The sequence below is a fragment of the Populus alba genome, chromosome 14, assembly GCF_005239225.2.
Source record: "Populus alba chromosome 14, ASM523922v2, whole genome shotgun sequence".
NCBI classification, from domain to species: Eukaryota; Viridiplantae; Streptophyta; class Magnoliopsida; order Malpighiales; family Salicaceae; genus Populus; species Populus alba.
The window spans coordinates 16,947,294-16,961,902 of record NC_133297.1 but is presented as its reverse complement, the minus strand read 5'-3'; the positions used below and the strand labels follow the sequence as shown (position 1 = coordinate 16,961,902).

General features: G+C 35.6%; 2 protein-coding genes across 3 annotated transcripts; both read right to left on the bottom strand.

Annotated features, from left to right (window-relative positions):
• Window positions 1–175: 175 nt before the first annotated feature.
• Window positions 176–5,078, bottom strand: LOC118041133 (TPR repeat-containing protein ZIP4). The gene is made up of 5 exons (XM_035048293.2): window positions 3,609–5,078; window positions 2,380–2,569; window positions 2,219–2,251; window positions 1,390–2,007; window positions 176–1,256 (listed from the first exon to the last, which is right to left on the bottom strand). The coding sequence occupies exons 1-5, from the start codon at window positions 4,979–4,981 to the stop codon at window positions 609–611; spliced, it is 2,862 nt and encodes a 953-aa protein (XP_034904184.1). The 5' UTR covers window positions 4,982–5,078; the 3' UTR covers window positions 176–608.
• A 934-nt stretch (window positions 5,079–6,012) lies between these two features.
• On the bottom strand, window positions 6,013–11,038 carry LOC118041142 (FRIGIDA-like protein 3). Of its 2 annotated transcripts, XM_035048306.2 has the most exons (5): window positions 10,787–11,038; window positions 10,448–10,536; window positions 7,636–8,686; window positions 7,008–7,183; window positions 6,013–6,625 (listed from the first exon to the last, which is right to left on the bottom strand). In XM_035048306.2, the coding sequence occupies exons 3-5, from the start codon at window positions 8,675–8,677 to the stop codon at window positions 6,206–6,208; spliced, it is 1,638 nt and encodes a 545-aa protein (XP_034904197.1). In that variant the 5' UTR covers window positions 8,678–8,686; window positions 10,448–10,536; window positions 10,787–11,038; the 3' UTR covers window positions 6,013–6,205. The 2 variants fall into 2 exon arrangements, with proteins under 2 accessions (XP_034904197.1, XP_034904206.1); XM_035048315.2 differs by lacking the exon at window positions 10,448–10,536.
• Window positions 11,039–14,609: the final 3,571 nt, after the last annotated feature.

The following is a 14,609-nucleotide window of genomic DNA, read 5'->3' as shown; positions in this document are numbered from 1 at the left end:
AGACATATTTGCTTCATAGCTAGTTTACAGGATGGCACTTACTTGTCCAAAATACACAAGATGGTATTTGCAGTGTCTTGAAAAACCCATCTTCATCTCCCTCGGAGAATTCAATCTGGTCTCCACTCTCATTGAACATCTTAAGATTGGGAGACCCCAAAGCGAAGACGCTCCTCCTATCCCAAATATCCAAAAGCTGCGCATCAATGGCAGAGATAAACTTGTACTTTCTCAAGTACTCTTCAGTTAGAGGTATAACAACAAGCCAAACGAATGCACAGCCAGCTACAAAAAAATGGGTTTCTGTTCAAGAAATCATCCATTGATACCAAGATTGATTCCAAGTTTATTTTTTCTGAAACTCGCTCAGTTTGGGAGGTTAGAGTTTCTAAAGCTAGGCAAGGAAGAGAATTGAAGAGCTGAATGGCAAAAGGATTTGTATATATTATTGTGCGAATGATTTTCTTAAGAAATTTTTATATATTTCCTAAATAAAATGAAAAGATGGGGTAAGATATCATCACATTCTCCGCGACAGAAAATATTGCGCCAGCCATTTTTATCATGTATAGTCTGTACTATGTACAAGATGAGACTGGTTTTAAGTTTTAACCATTACTGTGCGACTGAGATTTCTTATTAAAAGCAGTTGCAAAATCCTCCATGCATGCCCTGTAAGTCTCCATCCCTGAAACCTCCCTTGCAAGCTCCAACCCAGCATCCATCCACCTCTGCGCCGCGTCAACCTGCCCTAGCCTCACTGGGACCGCCGCCCTGTTCCATGCAGTCATTGCAAGCCATTTTCCCTCCTCCGTGGGATACTCGCCTTCTTTTAACCCGACCATTATCCTATATGCTTGCTTGTACAGATTATGCACAGCATTATCATCTGAATCACCTTTGTGAATGCTTGCTAGTGCAATCAGCCTTCGAACTATAAGAGCAACGTCGGGGTAGCCCGGTGAGGGGGAAGAAAGGAGACCTGAAAGACACTCGTTTAAAGCAAAGCTGGCTACTTCAGGGTTAGACCGTGGACCCTGTGAGGCGCTAAGACCAATTTGAAGAAGGTGCTTGGGATCGCAAGCTTTTGAACCGGCAAAACTCTTTACGAAGTGGAGCTGTTGCTGTGGCCCGCAATTATCAAGCCTTCCGTATATATCATAGGCATTGAAGGTGTGCACGAAGAAGAGGTCTGGCTCAACTGTGGTGATTTTGTCACCACCAAGTTGGGTTCCTGCTGAGATTGAAGTTAGGATCTGCATCCATGCACCAAAATGTTGATAAATGAGGGTGAAGAATATCAACAAACAGAGAATTTCCAACAAACAAGCTAGTCTGTTTTTTTCAACTCAGTGCATTATAATCAAGAAAACAACTAAAAGGGCATACCTTCCCTGCTCTATCTAGCAGTTCAACAGCTTGTTTCACTTCAGAGTCCGTCAATGCAGTCTTCTTTTGATTCTCTGAAGCCACCATGGCTGTGACAGACAATATCAATGACTTGCAGACCATAATGCTGTTTTCTTCCTCTTGACAATCAACCAGACCATAAAATCCTGATACCAGTCTCAAAAATTCTGCACATAATTCATATTTCTTCTCCTTTCCACATGTAGTCCCAATGTTCCATGAAGTCACAGCAAACCAATTCTTTTCTCGTCTGCCAGTCTCCTCTTTTCCAAAAAAGCACTCTGTCCCAAGCTCAGATGCCCGGTCGTGAACCCTTTTCATGAATTTGAGGACTTCTACCTCGTTTCCAGGGTCTTGAATGAGGATTGTGATCAATGTGCGTAGCACTACAACTTCTGTTGTTGGCATGGATCTTCCCAAGGTGTAGAAGCTCAGGAGATTGGATAGAGAGGAAATAGCAACAGGAAGAGCATGGCAAGCAACAGCTTCATGAGCTGAAAGACAGAGAAAGTCTGGTGTGAAATCAAAGCAAGTTTTCATTGCCTGGACCTGATTGATAGCACCACTATGGTCGTTGTTTTGCAGATAGATTTTGAACTGCATGAGCATGAAGAAATATCAAGATGTGGTAATCATCAATAAAATAATCTTAGGATGTCCGGGTATTGCGAAGTTGAAATAAAGGTTTGTGCTGATTCAACAGGAGAAAATTTCAGCAATCAATATGTTAAATACAGTGTGTATTTGTGTGTGTGTTTGTGTGTGTGTGTGAGAGAGAGAGAGAGAGAGAGAGAGAGAGAGAGAGTACCTTAAGAAAAGCACATGCTATGTTGGGCTCCAGCTGCAAAAATGGAAAGCATCCCAAAGAAATGGAATTACTACCCAGCTTAGCTTTTCCAAAGGTAATAAGATCATTTACACTTAGCTAATTTATACACCGAAACACCAGCTTGCAGTTGATTAAGATACCTTTTCAGCTTCGTTGATGTATTCTTGAGCTCTATCAAGCTGGGAGAGGCCAAGATAGCATAGACACAAAACTCTGAAGCCCTTTGCACGGAGAATTCTGTTCTCGATGTCATGTGATATATAGAGCAGTGATTTCTCAAACATCACTGCACTTGTCTCATAATCTTTCGATCTAAAATGTTCAGAAGCACTGCAAAAAAAAAGAGGGAGTGGTTAAAGGATCAGATATGAAAAGGAATGTTTTCAATGATTACCAGTTTCTAAAATGCTAGGCTTTTGTCTCCATGACTAATGAAACTCTCCCTTTTTTAAAGATTTCGGATAGAAATCATTTCCTTTCCTTTGACTTGCCTGTTAAATTCCAGCAGCAAGGAGAAATCTTAAAGGAAAAAATCCAATGTAATGAATCAAGTTTAGGAATACAGTTAATTTGCAGCAAATGAAGGTTCACACATGAATTGCTCTTTGTTCAGCAAAGGTGTGAGACAAATATTAAATCAGTGAAAAGAAGTGGACGGTAGGCAGGGTTTGCCGCAAAGGGCTTCAGAAACGATATACATGGCACCACTTAAAACAATAGATTGTGAAGGTTACGGAATAATGATCCATTCAGCTGCCTAGCATCTGAGGTCGCAGCACCATGGATCATATGATATCCCAGTATCTAGGATGTTTCCAATTATAGAGTTCTATTGTACTCCATCGAATGTGTTAACATGGGCTGAATAAATTTGAACAATCCTACATACCATCGCAATGCTTCCATACTTGGTAAACAACTTATTTTACTCCTGGAAACCACATTTTCTTTCTAAGAAAATCAAACAGCTTTTTCGGAATAATAATAAGAAGAAATTATAGGGATTCAGGTTTTCTTTTCTGTTTTCTTTCCCTTCTATTAAGCAATCCCGGGATAAAAGGAATAACAAGTCAAGTTTTAAGGAAACATTAGCCAAGCACGTGCCATGGGCATCCCAATTCCCGTTAAAAAAATTGATAATCCTAGCCAGTATCAACAAGCCTAAGTAACACAGGCCTTGATCAAAACAATTTCAAAACAATGAATGCAGGTCATCATTTTCATGTTTCACAGAAATCACAAACTCAGATAAAGAAACCAAAATTTTATAGTTCATCAAATGCAATACAAAGAAAAAAAAATAAAGAACATAAACAACTCTTCATTCAAAGCAGACACAAGTTTGGCGGGAAATTCTTTTGAAACTCACCAGTTCCAAAGAACAGCATGCATTGCCGCCCTTTCCTTAGCAGTCGCCTCGCTTGCAAAAAGCGCCACCACTCTCTCATCAGATACCAAATCTGCCACCACTTTAGTCCTTAGACTCGAACCTTCTCCGCCACTTCCAACACGCCCAAGCACTCTATTCGCCACCCTGAATGCAGCTCTGGCACTCACCTGGCACCTTCCTAAAAGCCCCAAAAACACTCCCTTCACTGTCTCCGCCCCTGCAGTCCCAGCAGCATCAAAGTACGCCTCTACTGCAGAAACCCAAACACTCTCAGGAATTCCCTTATTGACAACCATGTCCCTCAGCTCCTTCTCTGCCTCTCCATACCTCCCCAAACCCAACCACGCCTTCATTGCCAAAACAGGGAGACTGGCATGTTGGTCCCCGCCATCACCACCGCCATTTCCCTCCCTCAATACCTTAACGCATTTAATCACACTCTCGTACTCTCCTTTTTGTAAATGAACAGCCGAGATGAATCGGAGTGATTTTGATCTTAACTCCTTGAGTTCCATGATTTGCTCTCTTGTTCTCGCTGCACTGGATCCTTTCTCACTTAAATCCAGAGCTTCGCTCATTAGCTTCAAAGCTTCTTTTAAACTGCTATCAGTATCGTTGTTTTTGGATAACACGCTCTTTCCAAATATCAAGTACTGATTGGCTAGTTGTTTGTAGTGATCTGATGACCCGAAGAGGAGAGTTTTCGCCCGAGTTAACAGTATTATCGCGAGGTTTCGGTCCGATATCTCCCAGGCAGTTCGAGATCTCGCGAGATTTAAATCTAAAAGCATTTTTCTCTCTCCCGAGTCCGATATTGCAGCTATGTCGAGCTTTGAAACGATATCAGTAGCTCTCTCAAAGCAGGACGACGCGAGATCAAATGTTCTCAGATCGTGCCAGATGAGGCCGGTCTTGAGGTAGAAAGAGGCGGATTTGACAGCAGGAGAGGTAACGCTGGTGACGTCTCCGGCGAGAGAGATCATATCGGCGGCGATGTGACGGAGCTTGGCGTGGTTTTCGACAAAGGAGGAGGAGGGGGAGGGGGAGGGGGAGGAAGGGAGGATGGAGACGGCGTTGGATATGTCGATGCAGGCATTCCAGAGGCGGTAGGCAAGCTTCCAGATATGGAGCTTGAGTGAGTTAGGAAATGGAGGGAGTTGAGTGAGGTGAGTTAGGGTTTGGCGGAGATCCGAGGAGATAGTTTCCGGTAAGGAATGGTAGTTAGGGGAGAGGTTTTCGGTTTGTATGATTAGGGATTCGATCTGAGAGAGGAGATGTTGGTGGAGGTGGTTGGACTGAATAAATTGGTCTGGTTTCCGGAGATCCGGTGAGTACATCTCGGTGATTTTCATTTTGAGAAAGAGAGGGAGGGAGAAAATCTGAAATTAATTTTGAATTTGAAGGAGCGAAAACGGTTTTGTTTTTTGGAGGGAAGAGAGAGAGATAGAGAGAAAGGCGTGCCTGCCGATAACGCCTAGCTATACATATATAGTTGGGCTTCTAGTAGCCTGCATAAGGCTACAAGACAAGGTCGGGTAATTTCACTTGATTCATTCAATATTAAGTATTATTCAATTTTAGCATTATTGTTTTTGTATTTTAAAAAAATTAAAATGTTTTTTTATTTAAATTAATTATTTTTTATATTTTTAAATCATTTTAATATTATTGTGTTAAAATTAAATTTTAAAATATAAAAAAAATATTATTTCGATATATTTTCAAATAAAAAATATTTTAAAAATAACCACTTTTAAAATAATAGATATATTACTTAGATAAAATTTTTATTTAATTTATAAAAACTAAATTAAAAAATAATAAATTTAATTTAATTTAACCAAAATTGAGAGCAAAAACAGATAAGAGGTTCATTTGCCCCATTATTTTAATTTAATATTAACCAAAATTTTAATTTAATTTAATCAAATTAGAAGCTTTGATGTGTTTGTTCAAGCGTGCGGGCTGGCTTTTCAAAAAAAATTGCTTCAAATGAATTTTTTTATTTTTAAATAGTTTTAATGTAATAATATTAAAAATAAATTTTAAAAAATAAAAAGAAAATATTATTTTAATATATTTCTAAAAACAAAACAAAAAAATCTAAATTAGCTGGAGGTGGTTTTGCTGCTTTCTTCATTCAAGAGATACAAGGGTATCCATATTACTCTCCCATTTATCCTCCTTGTGGAATCTAAAACGACAACACTTCACACACACACTCGTAGTTTTCAACTTCTTCTAGTTCAATATGTTATAGCATGAGAAACTCCTTTGCCTCGCTAATTGCTGCACTTTATTCACACCATAGTCATCCACGTTCAAAAGGGTTTTTCATAAACAAAAGAGAGCTGGGGGGTCAAGACAAAACGAAACAGAAATATACAGAAAACAGAGTGCATATATTAGAGGATCAAATTATCTCTTGTACAGCAGATTAAAAATTCACATAGCAGTTTTTTTTTTTTTTTTGGTTTTTTAGATACTAAATTCATTCATACAACATCAACGACCTGACGGGTTAAGGCTAGCAGTTAAAATGAGGATCAAGGTCACCTTTTCGCCATCTTTGCTAACTAGTGATGATACGGGGTCTGGTACTGGTAGCCATTTCCAAAGTAGTTGCCGTGACTGGGAGAGAAGTTGTATGTAGCAGCAGAACTTATGAGTGCAGGAACATGGTTGTCAGCAGGTCCGGTGTAAATGTATGGTCTGTCGTACACGTACTGTGGGTACCTATCAGGTACTCTAGGATAGAATGTCCTCTCAGGAGCACCGCTAGTGACACGGGGCCCGCATCCGACGCCACTGGCGCGTGGTCTCTTGGGTTGAGGCTTGGCAGCTTCGGTTGCCCTTTTCTTTTCTGCCTTGGCCTTCTCTAGCTGAAGAAGGCGTTTTTGGAGCGGATCCCCAGGATACTGCTCCTCGAGTTTATGCTCTTCGATGCACTTGATCACAGCCTTGAGGGCAGCCAGCTCTCGTTCGTTGACCTCATTCTGAAACAACAGAAAATTTCTTAAAAGGTCCTCAAGAGTTTTTCAGAAGGGATGTAGCATGTGTGGCTTTACATCGAAAGCTAAGATAAGATTTCAATGGAAATTGTTCTTGAGCATATATGCAATACAATATCATCTATATATCCTTTCTTGGCATCGAACTAGAAAGCCCACTTTTATGTATAATAAGCACCTGCCACAATTCATTTAGGTGGGAGTCTTAGCATTAGCAATCCAAACCAATCTTAGCTACAAGTTGAAGTTATCAAACAACAATTTACTTCAGAATACACAACAGCATAATATCAAATTGTCAAGAGATAAATGGCAGAAAGGAAAGGGCAATTAATTAATCTAGCGGAGACGGAGACAGGACACGCACCTGCCCAGTGATGGGAGATGCATTTCCAGGCTTGACTGATGAAGAAACTTTTCTTGCCTCCTTCAAGTATGATTTCAGTAGAGGAACTGGTGAGAACTGTTCCGTTAAGTCAAATGCAAAGGCCAAGTTAACTGCATCAATTTGCCTTCCACTATTTACCAATACTTCAATTACACCTGAAGAATCCATGTGTATAAGAGGTAAAATGAAAAAGAAAAACAGTGGGAAATAAAAAGTAGCAAGATTGACAAAAAAAAAAAAAGGAACAAATAGCCTCTATGCTCTTTGCAGTTTGTACCAAATTCATTTGTCCAAGGTATGAACTTACCAATTGAGCAAAAGCCAACAAGATTTATGCAATGTTGCTTTAAACAAGAATCCAGAAAAAGGAAAAATTTACATGCTTGGTTCAATAAACACCAAAACAAAGTCATTGAATCATCATGATTCTAATCTAACACGAAAGTTTCATATTTTCTTTCTAAGGGAAGATTTCATATACTCTTCAGTAATAAGGTTTTTAACACAGTGCCACAGAATTTGTGTTATTGCCTGCATTTTTTAACTTAAGCAATGATATGATATCATCCTGATATGATGATTTAAGTGCAACAGGATTTCAACAAACCTGGCATTTTCTCTGACAGCCCTAGAAAGCGACATAGTTCAGCTGCTTGGCGACGACGAGAAACCATTGGGATTAGCCTGGATAACTCTTCCTCATCAAAATCAGAAGCAATCCCAAAGGTAGCTAAAAGTTGCAAAAAGGCATGTGCTTCCAAGGAGTTCCCATTGTTAGCATCCACGTCCAAAGAATCCAATCTTGGCTTCCACTCTTCAGCAATAGCCTTTGCCTGATCTTTAACATCTTCTGAAATTACATCAGATATAGAAACTGGATCTGTATACATTAACAAAATGCTAAGGCATTCCATCAACATGATACAGGTTCGGCGGACACCCAATAAGGTTGAGTCTTTCTTTCCATCAACATTTGACACTTCCTTGGGGTAAAAATCTTCCAGAGAGTTCAACACAAATTGAGCTGGGTTTGCTGCAGCCTTTAAAGCAAGTGGAATTTCCTCTTTTAGGACCGCAAGGTTCTTACGGTTGTCAGAAATAAATTTGTGCAGTCCTTCTGAGTCCATCTGTTCACATAGTTCGACTAACTGCGGATACTCCAAATTTCCATTTTCAGAAGGATCTATTATTTCACCTAAGTTACTTTCAGCAGTCATGGCTTCAGGTGGTTGGTCATCAATAGCCGGTGATCCAAATTGGTCATCATAGGACACAACAGCAGGTTCCACAGAAGATACCTTCCTGTGCTTCTGCAGAGCATTCGAAATGGAAAAGATAGCAGCATCTCGTTTCTCTTGGAGTTTGTCCAATGAAACTTGTTCTTTGGCCACAACGGCAGCTTCTCGTTTCTCTAATATTTCCCTGGCTCTCCTGGTTTTGGTTTCGTACTGCTTTTCTTGATCTTCCAACTCGTGAAACCGCCTCTTCAAAGATCTTTCAAGCCCATGGAAATGCTCCTCAAGTTCTTTCCATTTCAGGTTGAGTGTTACAGCCCGGTGACTTTCAAGTTCAGCAAATGCTTTCTGAAGTTGATGTATCTTAGACGTTGTTGAGTCCATGAGTGTTGCAACTGATTCAGAATCTTCCATAGCAGAAAGCTGAGGAAAATGAGACAAATGATATTACAAAACAGAAGGAAGGCTATGTATGACAATTGTTTTTTAGAAAAAAAGTACATAAATTGACAACTATCATTTGCTAGATGATGCAGGTGGCTTTCTGGTACACAGAACAGATCAATGTGAAACCCAATGAAACCAATCAAAGTACATGAAAACAATATAGTGAAAAAATATGTTTACATATTAAGGTTAACACAAAATGACAGGTCAGGTACTTGAATAAAGTTGCTCATCAGTCATAACAAAATAGTGACAACATTTCTTTCTAACATCTTTGAAGACCAAAGTATGATAACTGATGTCAGAATTCTCCAAGTTTTCGCGACCAAGTTCTACTCCAGGGTGTAATACACCTACTCGGTCATGTGAAATAAACAACATGGACACCAAATGCTATGGCTAAAATCATGAGTCTATAAAGTGGACATTGGCATCAGAACTATCCTCCATACACAATCAATGCCAACACATTGGCTTGCAGGTTGGTATAACATGTGTCCAGTCAGTTCATATATGCATCGTCATAATATGCACGTCCCCTTTACAGAACTGGTTTGGAAGAAGGCAGCTCCCCCTTACGAACTCAAACAATCTGAGGAAGTAATAGTGGAGAATAAGGAAAAATACAGCATTCCAACCAAGGCTTCTGATGCACCAGAGAGGAACTCAAGTGGAACATATAGTTGTTGTCAAAGGTTTTATTCTTCTATTATCTTTTTTTATAATATTTTAACTTACCCAAGAACAAAAGTATGGCAGCATGAAAATCATCAGATGGCATGTGGTAGAGAATAGAAATAGACAATCTTTATCCACCTAGTGCCTAGCCCGGGTGAAAATCCAACAGGGTGAAGAAACTCTATCAAAGAACTTAACAGGTGCTAATTTGACTTTGATGTTGGAGGAATTGTGCAGGAACAGGCCTACAAACTAAAACTGAAAGCTTTCCAAAAGTACTATGAACTCGTTTCAAACTAACAATTTAAGATCATTAAAGCACCAAGATAGTAAATGCAATCATCTAAGGTCCTTTGCTACACCGCTTTTCTTATCCCCTTTGAACTGCAATGAAGTTATTGAATAAGATAAACACAAATTCCATCAAGGGAACAGCCATGCTAACTAAGTGTCAATTTTGTTGTGGACTATGAATCCAAGTGACAAAATACCAACAACCACCTCAATAAAAGCTTCTTTAGAAAAGACCAGAATACACTGCCTATATTTTTATTTTTATTTTTAACACAGAACGTAAATAATTACAGGCTGATCCAGGAGCAGCAAATAATTGATGTAACCTAAAATGATGACACACAAAAAAAAAAAAATCACAATCTCTAAGACGCTTCTCTTCATAACCAAAACTGACAGTACAGATAACGATCCAGTAACCTGTAATGGTAAAGCACAATTGTAAAGATCTTACTATTATTAAACTACATAAATCAAAATGAAGCAAGAATATTTCCCACTTTTTTTTTAATGAGTTGAATGTGATACAGCTGTGCAATGCGAGTTTATCACCTAACCTTGGTAGTCACACAAACACACATCAGGTATCTCAAAACCCTAAACAGCATGGATAACTAAACCTCCAAGATGTTTTAAAACTCGAAACCCAATAAATTAACAACAAGTGAGAGCAAACAGCAGCTCAAAGCAAAACAATTCTGAAATTTCATCACAGAGGAACGTTTGAGGAGGTAGAAATCAAATTAACACGCAATAATAACTTACCGCTGATTCCTCAACGAGCTGAAAGTGAGCTTAAACCAACAGACAAGTAAGAGATCGAGGAAAAACAGACAAACAAAATGACTGAAACCCTGAAGAAACAAAGCCTAACCATCAGAAACAGCGAAATTAACAGAGAACAAACAAACAAATAAACAAAACTGCAAATCTACAGTTCAATAAATCCGTGATTGAGTAACAGTTTTGTCTTTTCGTTTCCAAAGTATTACTAGCCAATAAGCACATCTAAGCCGAAATTGTAGCTAAATGGAGCTGATTTCTGGAGCAAACAAGGGAAGGCGATCTGCAAATCATATCAGCTTAAAAGAAAGAGTGACTTGCCTGAGTGATAATAAGTGAGAATTGAGCAGCGTAACGATCAATCCATGGCGGATTAGATTGAACTGTGTATGAGTGGGGTAGGTGGGTGGGTAGGTGGGTTTGGCTGCTTACCCTTCGATCCCTAGGAGGAGGAAAGAGAGGAAATTCAGAGAGAAGGAAGACAAAAGAAGGGAATGCGATACCGCAGCAGCCTTCTTTCCTTTTGCTTTTTCTTGTCCACACCTTTTTTTGCTATTTGCACTACCATGTGTGCTCTTCACCTCTCACCCTCACTTGATATGTAAACTAGTTTATTGTTCCGTGGTCTGCCGCAACTAAGATTAATTTTTTAAAAGTAAAAAAATATTAAAAGTAATAATAATTTTTTAATCTTGTCTGAATAATTTTTTAATCTATTATTAAAGCTGATATAATAGTTATAATTTATTTGTAGTTCTCAACTAAATTACATGGGATGGCTTAAATTAAATTAATTGATTTTATAAATTCAAATATAATTTCAATAATTGATAAAAATATGATTTAATTTTAAAAAAAAATTCAAGATAAAAACATGGAAAAAAAATATATTAAAACAACGACAAATTGAATTGATCTCAATTCTCCCATCAACCTCTGTCATGGATTTCATTGAATTTAATAATTATTTTTATAAACTATTTTTTTAGTTATATAGTAAAAATATATGATCACAAAATCGAGTATCATCTTAAAAATTAAAACTTATTTCAAACAATAATAACCATATGGAAAGCAAACAAAAATAAATCATGTAGTTTATTTCTCAATCAATTCAGTATTGAAAGATGTAATTGGAAAAAAAAAATTAAAACAATTAAAAGACAAAAAATATATATTTGGCCTATGGATGAACGAACTCGTCAAAATTATAAACTAGATAATCCAGGCTAGCACGTCAAACCTGTGAATTGGGTTATGGACTTCAATGGGATTATAATTTATTTTTTTCCAAAGCTAATTTTTAGTTAACTATATGATAACAAAAATAGACGATTGCAAAATTAAATATCAATCTATTACTGAGATGTTGAAAAAAAAAAACTAAACAAGTCAGATCTGCAAACCAGGTTAATCAGTCGAACCTATAAACATGTCCATAGACTTTATAAAGTTTAATAAATAACTTTGATCTAAAACTATTTTTTTACAATATGAGAAAAAAACTAGATGAAAAAACAAGTCAACTTCAATAAAAATAAAAATAAAAATAAAAATAAAAGACACCCTAACAAACTCATTTTGGCTTCATAATTTTTTTCTTAAATAAAAATAAAATTGAAAAAATCAAAAGGAAAAAAGTAAATCAAAATATTTAATATTGCAATATGAGTTATTTACTTAGTTATGTTTAATGAAATTATTTATTAAAATTAAATTGAAATAGAAAACGACACATTTAAGATTTATTGAATAAAAAAAATTATGCAAGGTTGTATATATAAAAAATATTATAAGAAATAAAAAATAATTTTAATATATAAAAAATATATAAAATGAATCATGTTAATCTCTTAAAAAATTAAACATATCCAAAATAATTAAAAATAATTAGTATTTAAAAAAGAATAAATAAGCAAAAAATCCCCAACAAGTAAAATACAAACTTAAAAGTTATTTAAAAATATATATAAAAAAAGATTTAAATAAAAATATTCCAAACTATAAAAATAGGGATGAGCCAGGCAAGCGTATAGTCCATAAATAAAGGCTCACATGCTAGCTTGCAAGGTGAGACCTTGTCACACAGGCCTTAATATTTTTTTTTTTTGGTAAGATAAGGGGACGGATGACATGTGATTCACCTTAATTGTCATCCATCCTAATTTAATTAAAAAAAAGTAGATGATGCATCGTTTGGAATCTCCATATTTTAGCCAATGTGGTAGCAAAAATATTAGGGTGGTTGGTTTTTTTTTCTTTCTAAAAAATCATTTTCAACTCGGACACCTATAAAACACTAATAACATTGTTAAACAAACCTTTAACCTCTAAAAGCTCAAAAAATCATTTCAAAGCCCAAAATCAACTCAAAACTTAATTTCTTCTGAAGTTCATATTTGTATTTTTATGCACTTTTAAGATAAAATAAAAATTTAATTCAAACTCCCTTTATCATATGGAACCATTTGAAACAAGAATCTACTATTTTGGTGGTCGAAATCATAGAAACAACATTTTTCTTTCTATGGGTCAGGAATTTGGCGATTCCTTTTCTTTTTTCTCACAAAATAAAGACTAAAAAATAATTAAAATAAAGTTTAATATTGAAATTAGTTTTTTATTTTTCTAGAATTAGAGGGACCAATCACCTAATAACTAAAAAGATGGGAGAACTTAAATGTATTTTTCAAACAAAATTAAAGACACCATCTATTTTACTCATGTTTTTCACTTTAGTTCTCTGTCTTTCAATTTAATCCTTTATTTAAAAAAAAAAAACAATTGGCTGCTAATCTGGGCTAATAAGGGCACCATCATGAAAGAAAAAGAAGTTTAAGGATTAAATTTTAAATTAAAAAAAAAAAAAAAAAAAAACCATTGCTTCAAACTATAATGACATGTGAGATGGTGAACGTGATTTTGAAAAAGTGAAAACACCACCACCACTAATCCCTCTAATTCTGAACAATAAATTAAATAGTTCCTTTAGTTTGAAAAATAAAAACTAAATTAATTAATGTGTTCATTATGCTTAATTTAATAGTACTTTATTTTTTAAAAAATATATCTTCTATTTTCATTAATCTTTTCATATTATCTGTTTTTTTTCTTTTGTATTTTTAAAACAAAAACTAAAAAGAACATGAAATGGATTAAGTCACCACTAAATTTAAAAATAAAAGGAATAATTGATTATTTTTAAAAAACTAAAAAGATTACTTTATTCATTTTGCAAAATTAAAGGGATTGATTTATAATTAACTCCCTTTTTATAGCTTCTTTTATAGTTTTTAATATGAACATGTGAAGCATAGTTTTGAAACCCAGCTTGATCCGACAGGTCGATCCAGAGCTGGAAACTGGGTCAGGTTGAAAAAAAATAGAAAGGAAAAAAAACCCGGTAACCCGGTAAGACTCGGTTGCAGCCCGTTTAATTTTTATATATATATATATATACTAAAATAATATCATTTTAATTTTAAAAAAAATAACTCGAATGATTAATAATCTGATTAAAATCTAGAATATAAGTTTTAAATTCAATCGGTTCTAAAAACTATGCTGCGAGGCGTGGAGTGAAGGGGGGTGCTCGTAAGTGGAGGAACGTGGGTGGGCAATGCAAGGCAAAAGAAAATTAAGAAGGATAAAGATATGGCTAGGCAATTTCAGTTTTTAGACAAAACTGAAAATTTACCCAAGCATTGCGACATTGTGTTTATTAAAAAATTGATATTGTAAAATGAGTTGGTAAATTAATTTTTTTAAATTTAATATATAATAAAATATATGTTTTTGCAAAATTAAAGTATTGAATCTCTAATGTATAATTAGTAAGTAAAGTTTTGATACACTAATAACTATGGATAACTCTAATCTTATCGGATATTATTGTAATATTCAATGCATCTTAAATAATTTAAAATTACACTTTTCAAATGTATTAGATTTTTTCTTTAAGCAATGGCCTGTATTTTGGAAGGAAGATGAATATTTTTTAACACGAGATAAAGACCAAAATAGAAAGAAAAAGAAGAACTGAAAAATGAGGTGGCAAGACTAGCTCACGCACTAGGTATGCTAAAATTATTTATCGTGAAAAAAAAAAAAAAAAACTATCATATGAGATACCCTATAGTATTTA